The sequence below is a fragment of the Physella acuta genome, unplaced genomic scaffold (genome assembly GCF_028476545.2).
Source record: "Physella acuta isolate Inbredline_101_S28 unplaced genomic scaffold, ASM2847654v3 ptg001004l, whole genome shotgun sequence".
NCBI classification, from domain to species: Eukaryota; Metazoa; Mollusca; class Gastropoda; family Physidae; genus Physella; species Physella acuta.
This window is the reverse complement of record NW_026732521.1, coordinates 44,823-64,345: the sequence shown is the minus strand read 5'-3', so window position 1 is coordinate 64,345 and position 19,523 is coordinate 44,823. Positions and strand designations below refer to the sequence as shown.

General features: G+C 40.1%; 1 protein-coding gene across 1 annotated transcript in view; it reads left to right on the top strand.

The window, feature by feature from the left end:
• LOC131954480 (gephyrin-like) overlaps window positions 1–18,771 on the top strand; it is an 89,062-nt gene extending 70,291 nt beyond the window's left edge. Inside the window, exons 16-17 of the mRNA XM_059318198.1 lie at window positions 15,434–15,602; window positions 16,991–18,771. Of these exons, the coding sequence (XP_059174181.1) occupies window positions 15,434–15,602; window positions 16,991–17,221 (400 nt within the window). The 3' untranslated portion in view covers window positions 17,222–18,771. The remainder of the gene's footprint in view (window positions 1–15,433; window positions 15,603–16,990) is intronic.
• Window positions 18,772–19,523: the final 752 nt, after the last annotated feature.

The window sequence follows — 19,523 nt, the reverse complement described above, 5'->3', positions numbered from 1 at the left end:
GTGTTTCTTTCTGACATTTTTTTTTCTTCTCCGTTGGTAACTTTGAACTTCTGGGCGGGCACTTATAACTTCTGGGGGAGGGGGATACATTTTCTGTATAAATTTAATACAATTTTCTTTTTATTTCGTTCGAGAAATACTGGATGTGGACCTTTCATAATATACAGCTAAAAAAAAACTATAGTAATTTAAAGCGAGGTTTTCATTTGGGTCTATAGTTATGGGCCAACTGTTAAAACAGTTCTTGTAAGCGGTTTTTATTTGGATTTGTAGTAATGCCTACCGTTAAAACAGCAATTGTAAACGGGATTTTTATTTGAGTTTATAATTATGGGCCTACCGTTAAAACAGCTCTTGTAAGTGGGTTTTTTTTTTTTGGGTTATAAAATACAGCCGCAATCTGTGTTGTGGGTCTACCATATACAGCTAGAACAGCTTTTGTGATCTGTCTGTAGCGTGTGGTGGTCTGTAATATACAGCTAGAACAGCTTTTGTAATCTGTAAGATGGGGTGGTCTATCATATACAGCTAGAACAGCTTTTGTAATCTGTCTGTAAGGTGGGGTGGTCTGTAATATACAGCTAGAACAGCTTTTGTAATCTGTAAGATGGGGTGGTCTATCATATACAGCTAGAACAGCTTTTGTGATCTGTCTGTAAGGTGGGGTGGTCTGTAATACTCCACGTGCAGTCAATCGCTTGTTACATTTTATTTTTTACACCGTCAGAGATCTAAGAATAGAACGCTCCACTTTGATTCGCTTCATTAGCCGGAGCCACCCGTCCATGTTAATGTGCCGTCACAGCGGGCTTCATCTTGCTGACGTCACTCACTGCTTCTGCTCTCGTCTGCTCGCATCCAGTTTTCTTTTCTTGGGACATCCAACGCCGTCTAAATTTGGGCCGTTCGGATGTGGTTTTCGTATTTGAACTCTGGAATACGTTTTTAATGTGGGTAGTGTTTTAAGTGCGTTTTACCCATAGGTACTGGGTACCCTGTGGTTTTATTTTTTTTTTATTTTTTTTTATTTTTTGTGGAGGCTGAGGAAGCATTTGTGCTAAAACTGTATGCGAACGTGAATGGGACGGGTTACAAGTTTATATTTAATTTTGTTTTTGTTTGTTTTTATCTTTATTAGTAAATCCAAAAAGAGAAAAAAAAAGACTGAACTGATTTTTAAAAAGTATTTCATGTTTAATGATTATTGTACGAAGTCTAGACCAACGCGATTTTTACTGTCCACTATAGCGCTCATCATCTTTTCCCGTTCGGCCCAATACACGTGAGGAAGATGAAGAAGAGTTCATCTGGTTCAAAGACCTCTGCATACGAAGCATAGTGTGGTCGGATAAAGTAGAGTTTGCCCAGCCACCTTTGCTTTTCCTAACGTGAGTTAGGCACCCATCAGAGCTGGGTAGACTCAGGGACGTTCTACTGATTTGAACCCGGATTCGAACTCGAGACTTTCGTGGTAGCAGTCTAGCTCTCTACCGCAAGGCCACGCCGTCCCACACTATAGCGTTACATAGTAGAAAAAAGAGCCGCTCTACAACCCTTGCTACGCCACTGCTGTAACTGAGTAAACTTGTGTTGGCCTCACTTCTCCCCCCCCCTTTACCCACTCCATCCCTCTCCCCCCTCATCCCCCCCTTCCCCCCCCCCCCCTCACCCGTCTTCTCCCCTCTTACGACAGACATCCCTACACAAACCACCTCACCCGTCCTCCCCCCCCCCCCCACTTACGACAGACATCCCTACACAAACCACCTCACCCCCCCCCCCACTTACGACAGACATCCCTACACAAACCACCTCACCCGTCCTCCCCCCCCCCCCCCACTTACGACAGACATCCCTACACAAACCACCTCACCCCCCCCCCCCCCCCCACTTACGACAGACATCCCTACACAAACCACCTCACCCGTCCTCCCCCCCCCCCACTTACGACAGACATCCCTACACAAACCACCTCACCCGTCCTCCCCCCCCCCCCCACTTACGAAAGACATCCCTACACAAACCACCTCACCCGTCCTTCCCCCCCCCCCCCCCACTTACGACAGACATCCCTACACAAACCACCTCACCCGTCCTCCCCCCCCCCCCCCACTTACGACAGACATCCCTACACAAACCACCTCACCCGTCCTCCCCCCCCCCACTTACGAAAGACATCCCTTCACAAACCACCTCACCCGTCCTTCCCCCCCCCCCCCCCACTTACGACAGACATCCCTACACAAACCACCTCACCCGTCCTCCCCCCCCCCCACTTACGACAGACATCCCTACACAAACCACCTCACCCGTCCTCCCCCCCCCCCCACTTACGACAGACATCCCTACACAAACCACCTCACCCGTCCTCCCCCCCCCCACTTACGACAGACATCCCCACACAAACCACCTTTCACGTCCTCCCCCCCCCCCCCACACTTACGACAGACATCCCTACACAAACCACCTCACCCGTCCTCCCCCCCCCCCACTTACGACAGACATCCCTACACAAACCACCTCACCCGTCCTCCCCCCCCCCCCCACTTACGAAAGACATCCCTACACAAACCACCTCACCCGTCCTTCCCCCCCCCCCACTTACGACAGACATCCCTACACAAACCACCTCACCCGTCCTCCCCCCCCCCCCACTTACGACAGACATCCCTACACAAACCACCTCACCCGTCCTCCCCCCCCCCCCACTTACGACAGACATCCCTACACAAACCACCTCACCCGTCCCCCCCCCCCCCCACTTACGACAGACATCCCCACACAAACCACCTTTCACGTCCTCCCCCCCCCCCCACACTTACGACAGACATCCCTACACAAACCACCTCACCCGTCCTCCCCCCCCCCCCCCCACTTACGACAGACATCCCTACACAAACCACCTCACCCGTCCTCCCCCCCCCCCCCCCACTTACGACAGACATCCCCACACAAACCACCTTTCACGTCCTTTTCTTTTCCGCCATGACGTCACGAGAGAGGAGAAAGCTAGGCACTTGAGTTGGCTTTATTTACTATCTCGATGGCAAATGGTAGCTACATTTAAATTTACAGTTAACCCTAAAACGTTATGATTTTGTAACCCTCTGGAGTAATGGTGCGATTCTCCAATGGTGTCATGCAGTAAAGAAATATTTCAAATTCCAGTGAACGATTTCATTAATCTTGTAGATCCCGGAGTGACCAATATATCTGACTGCTTAAAATGGGGTCGCTAGTCTGAACTAATTTCTAGTGGTCTCAATGCAATATTTTTAGTAGACTTGTATGAGCCTCCCCACCCGAATAAAGCTCATGGTTGCTAAACTGAAAAGTCACGAGTTCGAACCCTCAGACAGATGAGGTTCGATAGCTGTTAACAGCAACCCATCTAGGAGAGACAACTCCAAAATCAAACAACTGCTGCCTTGTAGTTTGTTCTTGGTTGGACAAAGGCTATGGAAGCAAATCCAAAAAAGAAAAGCAGGCTGAAATACAAGTCAATGGTCGTCTATATGGCGTTTAACAAGTTGACATGTAATAATTGTATTGGAGGAAATCCCGTCCAACATTACAATTAAGAACGAAGACGAAATAACCCTGTTTTAGTGGGCTAGGTGGGACGTACACCTCTCGTACTTTTTTCACATATAGAGTCCCTACACTGAAATGTTTTTTGAAGCCCTTTTCTATTGATCTCTATCCTGATGTTTTGAGAAGCCCTGTTTTAGTGATCCCTATCCTGATGTTTTGAGAAGCCCTGTTTTAGTGATCTCTATCCTGATGTTTTGAGAAGCCCTGTTTTAGTGATCTCTATCCTGATGTTTTGAGAAGCCCTTTTCTATTGATCTCTATCCTGATATGTTTTCTAGGTGCCCTGTTTTAGTGATCCCTATCCTGATGTTTTGAGAAGCCCTGTTGTAGTGATCCCTATCATGATGTTTTGAGAAGCCCTGTTTTAGTGATCTCTATCCTGATGTTTTGAGAAGCCCTCTTCTAGTGATCCCTACCCTGATGTTTTGAGAAGCCCTGTTCTAGAGTTTTCTACCCTGATGTTTTGAGAAGCCCTGTTTAAGTTGGTTAGGCGGGGCGTTACTCACCTCGTGTTTTCGCTCACAGACCTGTACTCATCCATTCAACACCCTACCTTCCATGTCCTTCCTGAACGCCACAAACACCTTTGAGCTACCCCCACCCCACCCCACCCCCCCCCCCCCCACCCCCACCGACCCCTCCACCGTCTAGTGTAGATACCTAATTATATGTAAGCCAGACAACGCCCACGCTGTTTTAGAACCAGCATCGTGTGCGCCTCACTCGGTGAACCCACCGGGCCACTGCAGGATCCCCCCCCCCCAACACTTGGAGCCAATTATCCTGCATGAACTCTTTGGGGCACTCTCACGGCTCAAGCTAAACCAGCTTTCGTATGATTCCCACCCAGCCGTACAGCTTCCCAACCAGCACAATCTCATCCACCCATACAGTCTTCCCACCCAACCATACAATCCGCCTACCTAATCATACCATCTCCTCACTAAACCATTCAATCTCCCCTACCAAGCCACAGTCTCCCCACCCAACTAACCATACACACACCCCTTCTAGCCATACAATCTCCACACCCATTCATACAATCTTCCCACCAACCATACAGTCAAGCACACAGTCTCCCCACGCAGTCACGCAGCCTCCCCACCCAGCCATACAGTCAAGCATTCAGTCTCCCCACCCAGCCATACAGTCAAGCACACAGTCTCCCCACCCAGCCATACAGTCAAGCACACAGTCTCCCCACGCAGTCACACAGTCTCCCCACCAACCATACAGTCAAGCATTCAGTCTCCCCACCCAGCCATACAGTCAAGCACACAGTCTCCCCACCAACCATACAGTCAAGCATTCTGTCTCCCAACGCAGTCACACAGCCCCCCCCCCCCCCACCCAGCCATACAGTCAAGCACACAGTCTCCCCACCAACCATACAGTCAAGCATTCATTCTCCCCACCCAGCCATACAGTCAAGCACACAGTCTCCCCACCAACCATACAGTCAAGCATTCTGTCTCCCAACGCAGTCACACAGCCCCCCCCCCCCACCCAGCCATTCAGTCAAGCATAAAGCCCCCCACCCAGCCATTCAGTCAAGCATAAAGCCTCCCCACCCAGCCATACAGTTTACCAACACAAACATCATACAATATCCCAACCCAAACTGTTAGGTACAGTAAATAATGAACTTTTATCCTTTTAATTAAACGCTATTTGGATGATGATTAATTCATACTGTCAAAAAATGTATAACAATTACTCTGATGGGCGATTCAATGCCGGTAGATTTTCTCTTGTCAGTCAAGGCCGGTAGATTTTGTCAGTCAAGGCCGGTAGATTTTGTCTTGTCAGTCAAGGCTGGTAGATTTTGTCTTGTCAGTCAAGGCCGGTAGATTTTGTCTTGTCAGTCAAGGCCGGTAGATTTTGTCTTGTCAGTCAAGGCCGGTAGATTTTGTCTTGTCAGTCAAGGCCGGTAGATTTTATATTGTCAGTCAAGGTCGGTAGATTTTGTCTTGTCAGTCAAGGCCGGCAGATTTTGTCAGTCAAGGCCGGTAGATTTTGTCAGTCAAGGCCGGTAGATTTTGTCAGTCAAGGCCGGTAGATTTTGTCTTGTCAGTCAAGGCCGGTAGATTTTGTCTTGTCAGTAAAGGCCGGTAGATTTTGTCAGTCAAGGCCGGTAGATTTTGTCTTGTCAGTCAAGGCCGGTAGATTTTGTCAGTCAAGGCCGGTAGATTTTGTCTTGTCAGTCAAGGCAGGTAGAATTTTGTCATATCGGTTAAGTAACAAAAAGAATGTTTTCTGGCAAATCTGTGGAAGAAAATGGAGTTTTCCTAATGTGCCTAGTCAACGACTAATTTGACACGCTGGCAATATGCAATTAATAGGGGGGGGGGGTCAATTAATTTTTTTAATGGAAGGTGTAAAATTCTGTATTAAAGTAAGAAAAGCTTAAGAATTTTTAATTTTTTTTTTATAAATTGGCTGCTTACGCTAATAATATTTTAATAGATGCTAACTTGGCAAGTATACAGCACTCAACTCTGGTGATGTTGAAACAGAAAAAAAAAACTTTAAGATCTGCAGCTCTCAGTTACGGTGACGCTGTCTTACAAGGCTGCTGGGATACTTAACTTTTTCTCACGTTTCTCTGCCATATTACAACTCCCAGACTGGTCGAGGCGCTATAGACTTCGTGGCACTTGATTGTGTCGCCCTCACCCTAACTATTTTTAGAACCATGCAGTGACACCCGGGAAATGACACATCATCTGACCCACCAACCCACTCCACGGACTCTTAGATTTCTCATGACTCGGTTTTTATATTTGTTTAGATACAGAACCCCCACGCCACCCACTGTATAATATATACACTTATGTTTTTCAAACTATGTAGTATGGCATATGTCGTGCAAGTTTTCTCTAACGATTTCGTAATAAATGGAGCACACAAGGAAGCTTATGAACATTGGCTACTTACCTTATCAAAAGCCTATATTTATGTGAAATTTAGGGGTCGGCATGGTCGAGTCGGTAAAGCTCATGGTGGCTAAAAGGTCTCTTGTAACTTGTTCTTGGTTGGACAAAGGCTATGGAAACAAATCCAAAAAAGAAAAGCAGGCTGAAATCGGAGTCAAATGGCCTCAATGGCGCATAACCAGTTTACACGTATACTTAATTGTGTTGGAGCGGATTCCTTCCAACACTAAAATTAAATAGAAAATTTGAGGGGGGGGGGGGTGCAAATCGAAAATTTGAAAGTTTGTCCCCGGGAAGGGTCGCTACGCCTTTGGGGGGAGGGGGGTGATACCATTAAGTGCCGCACCGGGTGACACCCGACCTCGCTACGCCACTGGTTTTGTCTACTCATTGCATACCCAAGTCATGTATTATGGATTAAAGTTTATGCTTAACTCACGTGAACTTTGCCTGTTTATTAGATGCCTTAATAGGAAGTCTACGCTCAACACAAAGGGTGAAATAGTCATAAAAATTGCTGCTGAAATCTGTGCGCTCATTAAAATGAGTGATGTAATGTTCAAAAGACGATGTTGATTTTCTCCCACACGTTTTTACTTTCTCGTATAGAGAAAGTCTTGTAATCGTGCAAAAAAAAAAAAATCGAGATTTTTACAAATCTCGACGTTTTACACCTCACTGATACGGAAAAACATAATTTTGCAATCTTGTCCGTATGTCTGTGTGTCTGTCTGTCTGTGTGTAAACACGATAACTTGAGTACCGTTACAGCTAGGTTGATGAAATTTCATATATAAAAATATTTCATCAAAATCGTAGATCCTGATCAACTTTTGAGCGATTTCCGATAACCGGAAGTGGTACTTTTTCTACTTTGAATTTTTCAAAAGCCTATAACTTGAGTACTATTTCAGATAGATAAATGAAATTTCACATGTAAGTAAAAGATCTAATCTTCTGCCTTCTGTCAAATTATGAGTAATTTCCGTTGACCGGAAGTACTAATTTACGCTATTTTCGATTTCTCAAAAAACGCATGAAAATTTATAAAGTACTAATAATATTGCGCACTATTATGCACATTTTGTTTTGGCGTTCGCTTGGTGCGCAATTCTTTTTTCTATGAGATTCTATTATATTTTTAAAAGTTTAAGTAATTAAAAATCATGTCTATATTTCAAGTTATATAGAAATATTCGAGAAAGTTTAGGGGAGATCACTCCCGGTTTATTTTTTAAGTTGCCCACCGTTATTTTCTTTGGCCCACGAATTATTTTCTTGAAGGGGCCCACCGTTATTTTCTTTGGCCCACGAATTATTTTCTTGAAGGGGCCCACCGTTATTTTCTTTGGCCCACGAATTATTTTCTTTATGTGGCCCACAGGTTTTCTTAGTGGCTCACAGATTTCCCCTTCCCCTTTGTTTTCGAGACTAGGTTACAGACGCTCTGGGTTCTAGAGTCAAAACAGCTTCTAACGTTATACACGCCTGTTTACTAGAATCTAACACACAAAAAAACTACATCGACAAATACCCGGAATAATTCATCTAATCATGAACAGTTATAAAAGTACCCAGCCATCAGCAAGCTAATTGGACGGAATAGACTCCAGAATAGTGTTGTTCTAGAACATAAAACATCCGCTATAAACGATTTTAGGTGACGTAATTATATTTCTATCATCTTGTGTTATGAATCTTATCTAGACGTTATGCTGCTGACGACTGTGTGGGCCGAAGTTGACGCTTGTGGAACGGGTGTGGTGGTGGTGGTGGTGGTGGTACGGCAAACAGCATCGGCGACATTTAGCTGCTCTGCTAACGTTTCAGGGGCGGATCCCTAAGGGGGTTGTATAGGATATATATAGTCTTTGAGGACTACAACCCCTCATCCATAGACCGTAAAGTACAGATTATATATAGATATATAGATATATATATATACATATATATATATATATATATATATATATATATATATATATATATATATATATATATATATATATATATAATTATACATACACATACATATACATATATGTACATGTATAGTGAACCTAACGGAAACTATTTCCTTATCGGCTTATAAATCTGGTTTACCCCATCAGTTCATTCCAGACACATAAAAATACTAAAAATGCACATCCTTTTTTTACTTTCTCGTATATACGAAGTATAGAGAAAGTCTTGTAATCGTGCAAAAAAAAAAAAAATCGAGATTTTTGCAAATCTCGACGTTTTGCATCTCACTGATACGGAAAAACATAATTTTGCAATCTTGTCTGTGTGTCTGTGTGTGTGTGTGTGTGTGTGTGTGTCCGTGTGTAAACACGATAACTTGAGTACCGTTACAGCTAGGTTGATGAAATTTCATATATAAGTATTTTATCAAAATCGTAGATCCGTATCAACTTTTGAGCGATTTCCGATAACCGGAAGTGGTACTTTTTCTATTTTGAATTTTTCAAAAGCCTATAACTTGAGTACTATTTCAGATAGATAAATGAAATTTCATACGTAAGTAAAAGATCTAATTCTCTACCTTCTATTAAATTTTGAGTCATTTCCGTTGACTGGAAGTAGTACTTTACGCTACTTCCGATTTCTCAAAAAACTAATGTAAATTTTAAAAGTAATAATAATATTGCGCACTATTATGCGCTTTTTTATTTCGCGTTCACTTGGTGTGCAATTAATTTGTCTACAAGATTTTATTCTATTTTTAAAACTTTAAGTATTTAAAATGGATTAAAAATCATGTCTATAGCCCGAGTTCCCATCCCCTGTTATTTTATATAAGAATATTCGAGAAAGTTTAGGGGAGATCACTCCCGGTTTATTTTTCATTTTGTTAAAAAAAAGAGAAATACCAAGTAATAAAAATAATCACTGGGCATTTGACATGGCTATTATCTTTCTGAAGATTTTTTTTTACGCACCCAGGCAAGGTGAGGGGGTGAAGTCCTAAGCAACGAAGGAAACTAATATAACGCGGACAAAATTAATAGACTTAAAACCAAAACCGATAATAACTAATCCGAAGTTTCGCAGCAAAATCTCACCTACGAAATGTCTCCCTCCCTCCCCCTCCCCCACCCACTTTTTCACCACCTTTTCTTAGAGGATGCGCCCGTTGCCTCGCTGAGTACAGAAAACGGCTGCGACATTTCCACGCCTCAGTCACGTGGGTTAAGATCGATGTCGTCGTCTTGTTAGGCCATATACTTTCCACCGCCATCAGGTTTTTAATAATCCTTCTCACTTGCTTTATTCTTCTCCTCACATCCAACTTTTTAATCGCTATTTCCGTCCCCGGGCCTACTCGGCTTGTGTGTTTTCTGTATCTCAATGATACGATTATTAGAGCCAGTTGGGCGAGTTTTTTTTTTTTAACTCCTCAACTTCTTGCACGTCCGCGCAAGTCGTCCCGCGTTAATCAATGTTTATGCCACTCATACGGTTGTATTAAAAATAGCGCGGGTGACGTCGTGTTTTATAGCTGTCATGGTGCTAGTTCAGACTAGGTTAATATAATCTCTTCAGCCTGAACATTTAGCACTTTAGAAAAAAAAAATGAGAGAAAATAAAATTATTATTATTATTATTATTTTTTGGCGTCGTGGAGGGGTGGTGGTTGTTGAATCGTCAACAACGTTTTATGTAGCTGTAGCCCAGATTGGTTTGTGGACACTGTCCAACGCTACATTCTTTGTCTTTGTGCTATTTGTGAATCTAATAAAAAATATCACCCTTGTCCCCCCAACCCCACTTGTATAATGAGCGGCTGGAAAAGTCCCTACGTTGTCTTTTTACTGACGTCTTGGACGGTGGCTGGGGGATTTTCCGATAAATATTTCACGCTGTTCCTGATTGATTTGAATAAAAATAGAACGGCGGCTTTTCAAAACAAACCAAAGCGAGAAGAAGAGAAATTCGACATTTATGCACTGTGACTATCGCCAAGTATTGAAAAAAATTGTTCTGTTGGTACCTTAAAATAGTGAGGTTGCTGATTAACTTTACATGATTTATGAGATCCTATATGAGGTTGTTCTGTACGTGACGTATGATGACGTTTAGGGGTCATGAGCAGGCATCTCAAAGTAGCACTTGTGTCATCGTTCAGTCTAGAAGTAGAAATATCATCAAGGAGTTTAGTCATGGATCATCTCTGCTTACAAATACTTGGATGCTTCATCTCGCCATATGAATTTCTTTCATGGGTCAACTGTTCTAGGCATAGATTCATTTTTCTTGATACAGATTAACTCTCCCAGTCACGTGTCAACCCCTTATTGATAACAGGCAACCCCGTTTTGATACTAGTCGAACCCCTTCTTCTTGATCCAGGTCAAAACCCTCTTGATACGGTTCAAACCCCTTCTTGATATAGGTCAACTGTCAACTCTTCCTTGATATAGGTCAAATATTTTGATCCGGGTCAACTCCCTTCATACCTTTTATAAAGTTGGCGCGAGCTGGAATCGATCCCGCACCTCCGTCTCCTCGACCCTGTATAATAGGTGCTGGCCTCACGCACAGCCAATTATGGAACTTCTGAGCGAATTTCTAATTAGGTCAGCACATTCGTGCGTAGGCCGTGCATAAATAGACAGATGTTCATATTTCAAGTCTTAGCCAGCCACTTTTTGTGGATGTAGGTAATCGACCTTTAGCTACCTTCTTTCTTCTTCTTCGTTCTTTAATTTTAGTGTTGGAAGGTAATCCCCTCCAGCACAATTAAGTGTACGTGTCAACTAGTTATGCGCCATTGAGGCCATTGACTGCGATTTCAGCCTGCTCTTTTTTTTATCTGCTTCCATAGCCTTTGTCCAATCAAGAACAAACTACAAGGCAGCAGTTGTTTAATTTTGGAGTTGTCTCTCCTAGAAGAGTGGCTGTCCCCCAGATAACGAGCCTCATCTCCCCGAGGGTTCGAACTCGAGACTTTTCGGCAACCATGAGCTTTACCGACTCGACGACACCGACCCCTATTTTGCTACCCAATAACACACCCCCATCCAGATTGTTATCAGACTATATGTTTAGAGTAATGATTTTTTTTTTAAAGTAATTTTAATATATTTTGAAGTTGACTTAAGTTTATAAATTTTCAGTGATCTATAGCCAACTAAATCAGCAGGTCAACACGTGATTCACATATGACTATGAAAAGTTAAGCTGTACGGTTTTCGTGGGCGGGTATTTCATGACGGAATAGGCAACGTTAAAGTGTGGACATCGCGTTATGTTTAATGTTTGGGCTGTGTCATTCTAATTGTGTATTGAATTGGTGAGCCTAGTCGTTAAATAAAAACCTGAAGTGGCGAATACTAAGCGTTTTGTCACGTCATTTTATCGTTAGTCCCGAGGTGAGGTGGAATGACTGAGTCTGGTAGTAGAACCCTCACAGAGAAACCTCGTACTAGCTTACTAGTGAAGGTCAAACCTCTCCCACAGCCGTAACTCGTATCGTAGTTAAGTGAGGAATCCGTTTTAGACCTTGTGTTCTAGCGATCCATTGGGCAGATGAAGTAGAGTTTATCCAGCCACCTTTACTTTCCCTAACATGAGTTAGAGCTGGGTGGACGTACGGATTCGAACTCGAGACTTTCATGTTTGCAGCCTAGCGTTCTACCGCTTAGGCCACACAGTCCCATTTGAATCATATATCATAGCTATAAACCGCGCGACGACATATTCCCTGCGTTAGTTTGCTGTACTTAATCGTTTAGAAAGCCGAGTCAGTGTTAAAACATCAGGGGCGCTGTATTTGAGAAGAGTTCGATCGCTTTAACAACAGTTGGTTAACCTTCCACAACACAGGTGAGTGTTTAAATACCCAGTCATGTGAACTACAGATCTGATGTTCCCATGCATGGGTAGCTCATACATTTTTTTTTGGTAGTTCATACAATGCTTTTAGAATCACATCTCAGCTGCAACGAGTTTTTTTTTTTTTTTTACATGATTAGTAGTATTCTAATCTAATTGGATTTTGAAGTTTTCGGTACATCAGTGTTAAGATAACTTTGTAGCAGTCACTGTACTTGTGCATGTATTCTAAAATCATTGAACTGAGAGCGTATTCATTTCGCTATATTTTAAAATGTATTTTCTTTATCACGAAACCCTGATCGTATTGAGGATACCCTTTGTCACAGTATGTTCGTTTTTTTAAAAATCAGTTCTAATGTTAACTTATCGCCCGTGTATTTCCGTTTTTCTTTAATCAGTTCTAATGTTAACTTATCACCCAAGTACTCCCCTCACAACGCTTTTGGCAACCACACCCCGTCTTACATAGACTACATAAATATAAACAATTATCGACTAGACATATTGGCAACTGTTAATTAACTTTAACTGATACTTTGTTTTAAATTTTTTTAAAAATATTTTAAATAAGGCACTGTTTGTGTATATATTTTTCGCCCACCGATAATTTTAAGAGCTTTACAGTATTCGCAAATGATAACATTCAAAATCAGGTTGTGGATAATTTTTTTTTTTTTAAATTTACAGTTGGCCAAGTTCTCATAGAAAAAGACGTAGACATATTCTCGAGGAAAACGGTTATTTATCAAATGTGCGACCACATTATGCCGATAGTCTGGCTTTTTTTTTCATTCGTTTTTTTTTTTAGAGCAGAGATGGAGAAAGCACAAATAATTTTTTTTTAGCAGATCGCAATCGAAAAGCAGCGCGTCTTGACCTCCCTTGGTCAAAAGCACGGCCGTACTCATTGTTGAAGGGCTGCCAAACATGCGCAGCGCACACACACAAAATTACCGTCTTCATTCGTTTTGTGAAACTTGTAAAACTATTAAAACGGTTACAGAGATATGAGGGTAACACTAGCTGCTAATACAGCTCGTATTGGAAGTTGTAGCCAATTTTCTGGTGAACGATATCACTATGTCGGACTTTTTTTTTATAATGGGTGGGGGGCTCTTTATTCTTAGCTTGTAGAAAACAAAGTAGAGAGAAGAAAAAACTTCTGCAATTTTTTTTTTTTTTTTTTTTTTTTGCTTAAAGAGTATTTTTTTTTTGCTTAAAGAGTAGATTTTTTAGGCACTTTATAAATTATCTTATTCTTCGCATGTATAAAAATAAGGCACAGAAAAAAAAAAGCTTAGTATGTTAATTTTTTTTTATTGTTGCTCAAAGAGTTGGTTTCCAGAGATCGGAGCTTTTGGTGAAAAGAATACCCTGTTATCCCGCACCCGCCCTTGAGGGTACAAGTAGAAATGATTAGCCCCCGGCCAGTCAAATCCTGTGTCAATTTATCTCCATTAGGGCTTATGCTCAATGCCGGGCCGCTGGTTGAGACGTTGGGCTTGCTCAGTGTCTCCCCCAGTAATTGCCCGGAAAAAAGCTTTTAAAACCTCCTCCTCCTGTTTCAGTCTTCTGAAACCACATTCGCTATCCACCACAGGTGTGCCCGTTGACCCTGGGTTGTTTTTTTTTTTAAACTCTTTTTATGTAGGCGGTTCTTTTCAAGTTTGATCAAAGTCCGAAAAAAAAAAAAAACCTTAAAAAAAAATTTAAATTATGTTTAAAATGCATGAGTGTATGATAAACATGTTTAATGGGCAACCAGTACTTAGTGCTTGTTTTAGTGGGGGGGGGGGGGGGTTCTTTTATGAGGGGTGAAAGAAGTGACCATTGGTGTGGTAGATTCAAAGCAAAAGCTTATGGCTAACATTAGAGTTAACCATGGAGTGGCTAAAAGTAAACACATGTTTGGCCTTGATTTGGAAGGATAGAAAAAAAAAATTATGGGATGAAACTTCGTGGAGAGCCAGTGATGAAGAAAGAAAATACAAGGAGGCAGGGTGAGAGAGATGTTTATAGTTTCTCTCTCTTCTTAAAATAGAAAAAAAAAACTAGAGATGGCTACTTGGCATCTGGGTAAATTAATAGGTTATTTTTAGATATTTACATTCTTTAAAGGGCTATCTGCTTTCTCCAATATAAATTTATGGTAAGGGGCAATTTTTATACAGCAGGTCAAATAGTTTGTACAGAAGGTCAGTTTGTACAGAAAGTCAAATAGTTTGTACACCAGGGCAAATAGTTTGTACACCAGGGCAAATAGGTTGTACACCAGGGCAAATAGGTTGTACACCAGGGCAAATAGATTGTATAGCAAGTCAAATAGATTGTATAGCAGGTCAAATAGTTTGTACAGAAGGTCAAATAGTATGTACAGAAGGTCAAATAGTTTGTACAGAGGGTCAAATAGTTTGTACAGAAGGTCAAATAGTTTGTACAGAAGGTCAAATAGATTGTACAGCCAGTCAAATAGTGTGTACAGTACATCAAATAGTGTGTACGGTGTGTCAAATAGTTTATAAAGTGTACTAAAAATATATAAATAATCAGTTCATCAATTTATATAGACATATACATTGTTAATAAATATGAACAGTTAAAGGGCAATACTCCAGCAAAGAACACCATATACCATTAACTAACAAAAGAAAAGTGTTTTTGCTTCATTGTATGACTCACAGCCACAACCTATACCATTGGTTAAAGTGAAAATAAAACAGATTTTATTTTGTTTTTAAAAAAAAAACAAATATGGAGGAAGAGCTAGCCTATTTTTTTTACCTTTAGTTTTATTCAAAGGTTTTCAATCTGTGGGTTGTGATCCCCATCCAGCTTGTAGACTAACCCAAACAAAAATATTTGTTTACATTTTGATGGGGCTCTCTTTGCTTTTATATAAAGGGGCTGCCATTTTTAAAAGTTTGGAAACCTGTGGATTAATTCATTAAGCCCCAGTAGAAGCAATTTGATTAAGAAAAAATTACTATATCTCCAAAAAAAAAGGGTTCAGTGATTAAATTTAAAAGAGAAAGTAATATGCATTTTACTTTCATTTCTTCCAGGAAACCAACCACATTTGCCACATTGGTACACAGAGGGAGGAAGAAGTTGTTCTTTGGTTTACCTGGCAACCCTGTCTCTGCCATTGTCACTAGCAACCTGTACCTCATACCTGCCATAAGGAAGATGTCTGGCTGCCCCAATCCACAGAGGACTGTTATCAAAGTCAAGGTCAGTAGCTGCTAGAAGGTTGTCTCCCTGTTAGTCTTCAATTAACTAAAGCACTTTTTTTTACATATTTATTTCTAACGAGCCGGCCCGCGGCATAACATACGCCGCTATTTAGTTGTTTCTAATTTTCAATAATTCATAATTTGTGAATTCGACAGTACCAACGCTGACACTGAAAATATTTCTTTAAAACACTATAAGTAGCTCGTTAAGGACCATAACCCCCCCCCCCCTTCCTTCCCCCCCTCCCCCCCTTCCTCCCCCCCCCCCTACGTTTAAAATCGTTGGCTCTGCTTGTAAACATTTAGAGTGAACACAGCTCACTAAAACCATGTAGGGGTGGGAAGGTAGGGAGAGCGTTTGCAGCTTGTTTTCTAACGGCTCGAAGAGGAGAATTATATATATAGATTATTTTATCACTTCATAAATATATAAACATAACCTTTATATTTTAATCTCTAAATATTAAATCATTACATTTAAATATAAATTTGTAAATTTAGACATTATCAGAAAACATTGGTATCTATTATGGTTGAGTCTTATTTCCCAAATTTGATATATTTATATACATATAAACCTACCTCAGCCATGTGTAAAGTGTAGCAACTTTAAAAAAAAAAATGTCCCATATTATTATTATGAACATTTTTTGCTACAGACTCTATATTAAGCTACATGGATCATTACTGAGTGTAATATTTTAGTTGTGAAACTTAAAATCATATAAATTAAATTTAAACAAATGAACGCTCTACATTTTCCCCCATAGATTTTTAAACAGTTGTGAGAGGGCATTGTTATTAAATACTATTTTATAGGTAGATATTCATCAATAATTATTTATAAATTAGTCTTAAGCCTGTAACAGTAATATCAATTTTTACCGGCATACTGGTATCAATAGTGGTGATATGAATTAGTTTTAAATTAGTCTTTAGCCTGTAACAGTTGAATAAAATACTATTTTGTTGTCTGACTGCCATCAATACGACTGCTTTTCTTATTCTGCTTTCTTAATTTTAGCATTGGAAGAGATTCCCTCCTACACAATTAAGTAGGCCCTATATGTGTTAACTGGTTGTGTGCCATTGAGGCCATTGACTCTGATTTCGGCCTGCTTTTCTTTTTGGATTTGCTTCCATAGCCTTTGTCCAACTTAGAGCAAACTACAAGGCAGCAGTTGTTGGTTTTGAGTAGTCTCCCCTATAAGAGCGGCTGTCCCCAGCTAACGAGCCTCATCTGCCTAGGGTTTGAACTCGAGACTTTTCGGGTTTAGCTTTCCCATGAGCTTTCCTGACTCGACCACGCCAACCCCTATGACTGCTTTAAATGAGTTGTAATTGAATGTTTAACTTTAACAATTGTACCCACTACTACTCCTTCAGGTGGACAGGGACCTGATTCTCGACCCCCGACCTGAATACCACAGGGCGTCCCTGACCTGGCCTGCGGGGGATGTGACCCCCACGGCCCACACCACAGGCAACCAGATCAGCTCCAGACTGCTCAGCATGAGCACGGCCAGTGTGTTGATGGTGCTGCCCGCCAGAACCAGCGCCCTCACCCACATACAGAAAGGTGATGTGGTCGACGCCATCGTCATAGCTGACTTGTGAGAACCTCAGTCAGTCACCTGGTTGCTATGGAGTGAATCAACCACCTGGTTGTTATGGAGTAACCGGAAAGTGTTTAGTTGTTAAGAAATAAACAGAATGTGTTTAGTTGTCATGAAATAAACAGAAAATGTATCTCTTTCTTTAATTAGAAAACTAAACCAAATTATTAGCTTTTTTTTTTAATTTGTATACTGTCTCAAGCATTTGTTTTGTAATAAATTCAATTCTTATTTTTAATGTAATAAGCTAACCTCAGTTGTATGATATTAATAATCTGATTTTTTTCTTTTCTTTCTTCCACTAGATAAATAGCTTAAATAATAATTCTCAACACATTGCCACTCAGTTAATTAATCAAAAGTACAAGTTATTGTTTCAATAAAACAAAAATCCAAGTTTTGCCACAAAGTACAGATTTTTCAGTACATATTTCAAATGAGATCTTACTGACTACAGTACTTTTAAGCCCTGTAGTGTAAAGACCACTAATTGCTTAATTGCTTATATTTCAAGTGCCTTAAAATGTTCTTCCAATCATCAGTGTGTGTAAGAGTGAAAATAAATTTAGATGAGGTAGAGAATGAATATATCAGCTTAACTCTTCTGTGATATACAACTTAAACTGTTTAACGTACATGCATAGTCCTGAAAATGTATTATACTAAAAAGAAAATGCGTTCTGATATATTTACTAATTCCAATTAATTTTTAAGGTGTTAGAAACTCCAAGTTTTTCCTGACATTAAGAAATTACTTACCCTATTTATAGTAGAAAATTAACTTCAGTTTTTTTTTTTCTCTATATGAATACAGCCAGGGTTTTCATTTGAATGGGCATTAAAGAAAAGTACACTAATCAGCATAATAATTAGCCAACACATATCTAATTAATTAATAAAAAAATTTCCTGGATTTGTAAATAGATTAAAATATCTTTTTGATTGGATACCTTAATTTTACTTAGTTACAATGTATGACAGGTGTGTTACACTATGCTGGTGTGCTTTAGTTATAAAAACCTGTTTATTGTTCACTCTTGACTGTATTTTTAGTGTTTCTTGGTAAAGTGAGGTCTGTACACTATACACTCCATAGTGAGTGAAAAAAAGAATGTCTATTTGTGTTGATAGCCACTAGGAAAAGTTTTGGTTGTTGTCTAGCAATGAGTGAGAGAGTGAAATCTTGGTCTTAACATGGTATTACATGAATCCACCTATAATATTTATAATTCTTTACAAAACAATGGGTAAAAAATTATTAATTTATTTAATGTTTCAATAAATCAGTAAAATATATAAATATTTTTGCACCACTGCTACTAATTATTAAAGATAACAACTATCAAATATGAAATATGTTCATTCATTTATTGTGTAGTTTATTTTTTTGTTTTCCTTTGTATGATTTACCTATTTATGTTAATTAGTTTTTTTTCTAATGTGTGAGAACTTTACACCAAACATTTTATTTTTATAAGTTTCCTAAAATTCCTATTAAATATTTATTAAAATTATCTTTTTTTAATTATTTATTTTTATGTTTTAGTATGTTTTTTGGTACACCAAACATTTTATTTTTATAAATTTCCTAAAATTCCTATTAAATATTTATTAAAATTTTCTTTTTTGACTTCTTTTTTTTTTTATAAATTTTTGTCATTTGCTTTAGCGAAGGTACGACAAAACAATGAACTGGTATCAAAATTAACTATGTTATAGAGAACTAATGAGCTCTTGGAGAGTATTGTTATTGAAATGCCAAGCATAAATATAGAACAAGTAGTATGATGACAACTGATTGGCTGTTGTACCTGACTGACAGTTGACAGGTTCTTGCTGACAGCTGTAAGACTGTTGTATCCAGCTGACTGGCTGTTGTACCTAGAAATGTGTGGGCATAGTATAAGAGCCTCTTCAGATAATTCTTCCAAAACCTATATAGTAGGGGCTTTTGTGGACTTATTGGTAACCTACTATCTGGAATAGTAAGGTTCTCAAGTCTGGGACTTAGAACATAGCAATTTGTTAAACCGTAAACATAACGACAGAGGGGGGGGGGGGGTGTGGACCGCACCGGGTGACACCATTTAGGGGGGTGACACCAAGGCAAAAAATAGCAAAATATATATATAGAAAATTGTTAATTCCATTTAATTAAGTGATTAATTCGAGTGTTAAGTAGTCTTTTAAGAGGTGTTAAAATCGAAAAGTTTGAGGGGGTTTGTGCAAATTGAAAGTTTGAGGGGAGGGGGGTGCAAATCGAAAAATGTGTCCCCGGGAAGGGTCATATGCCTCTGGGGGTG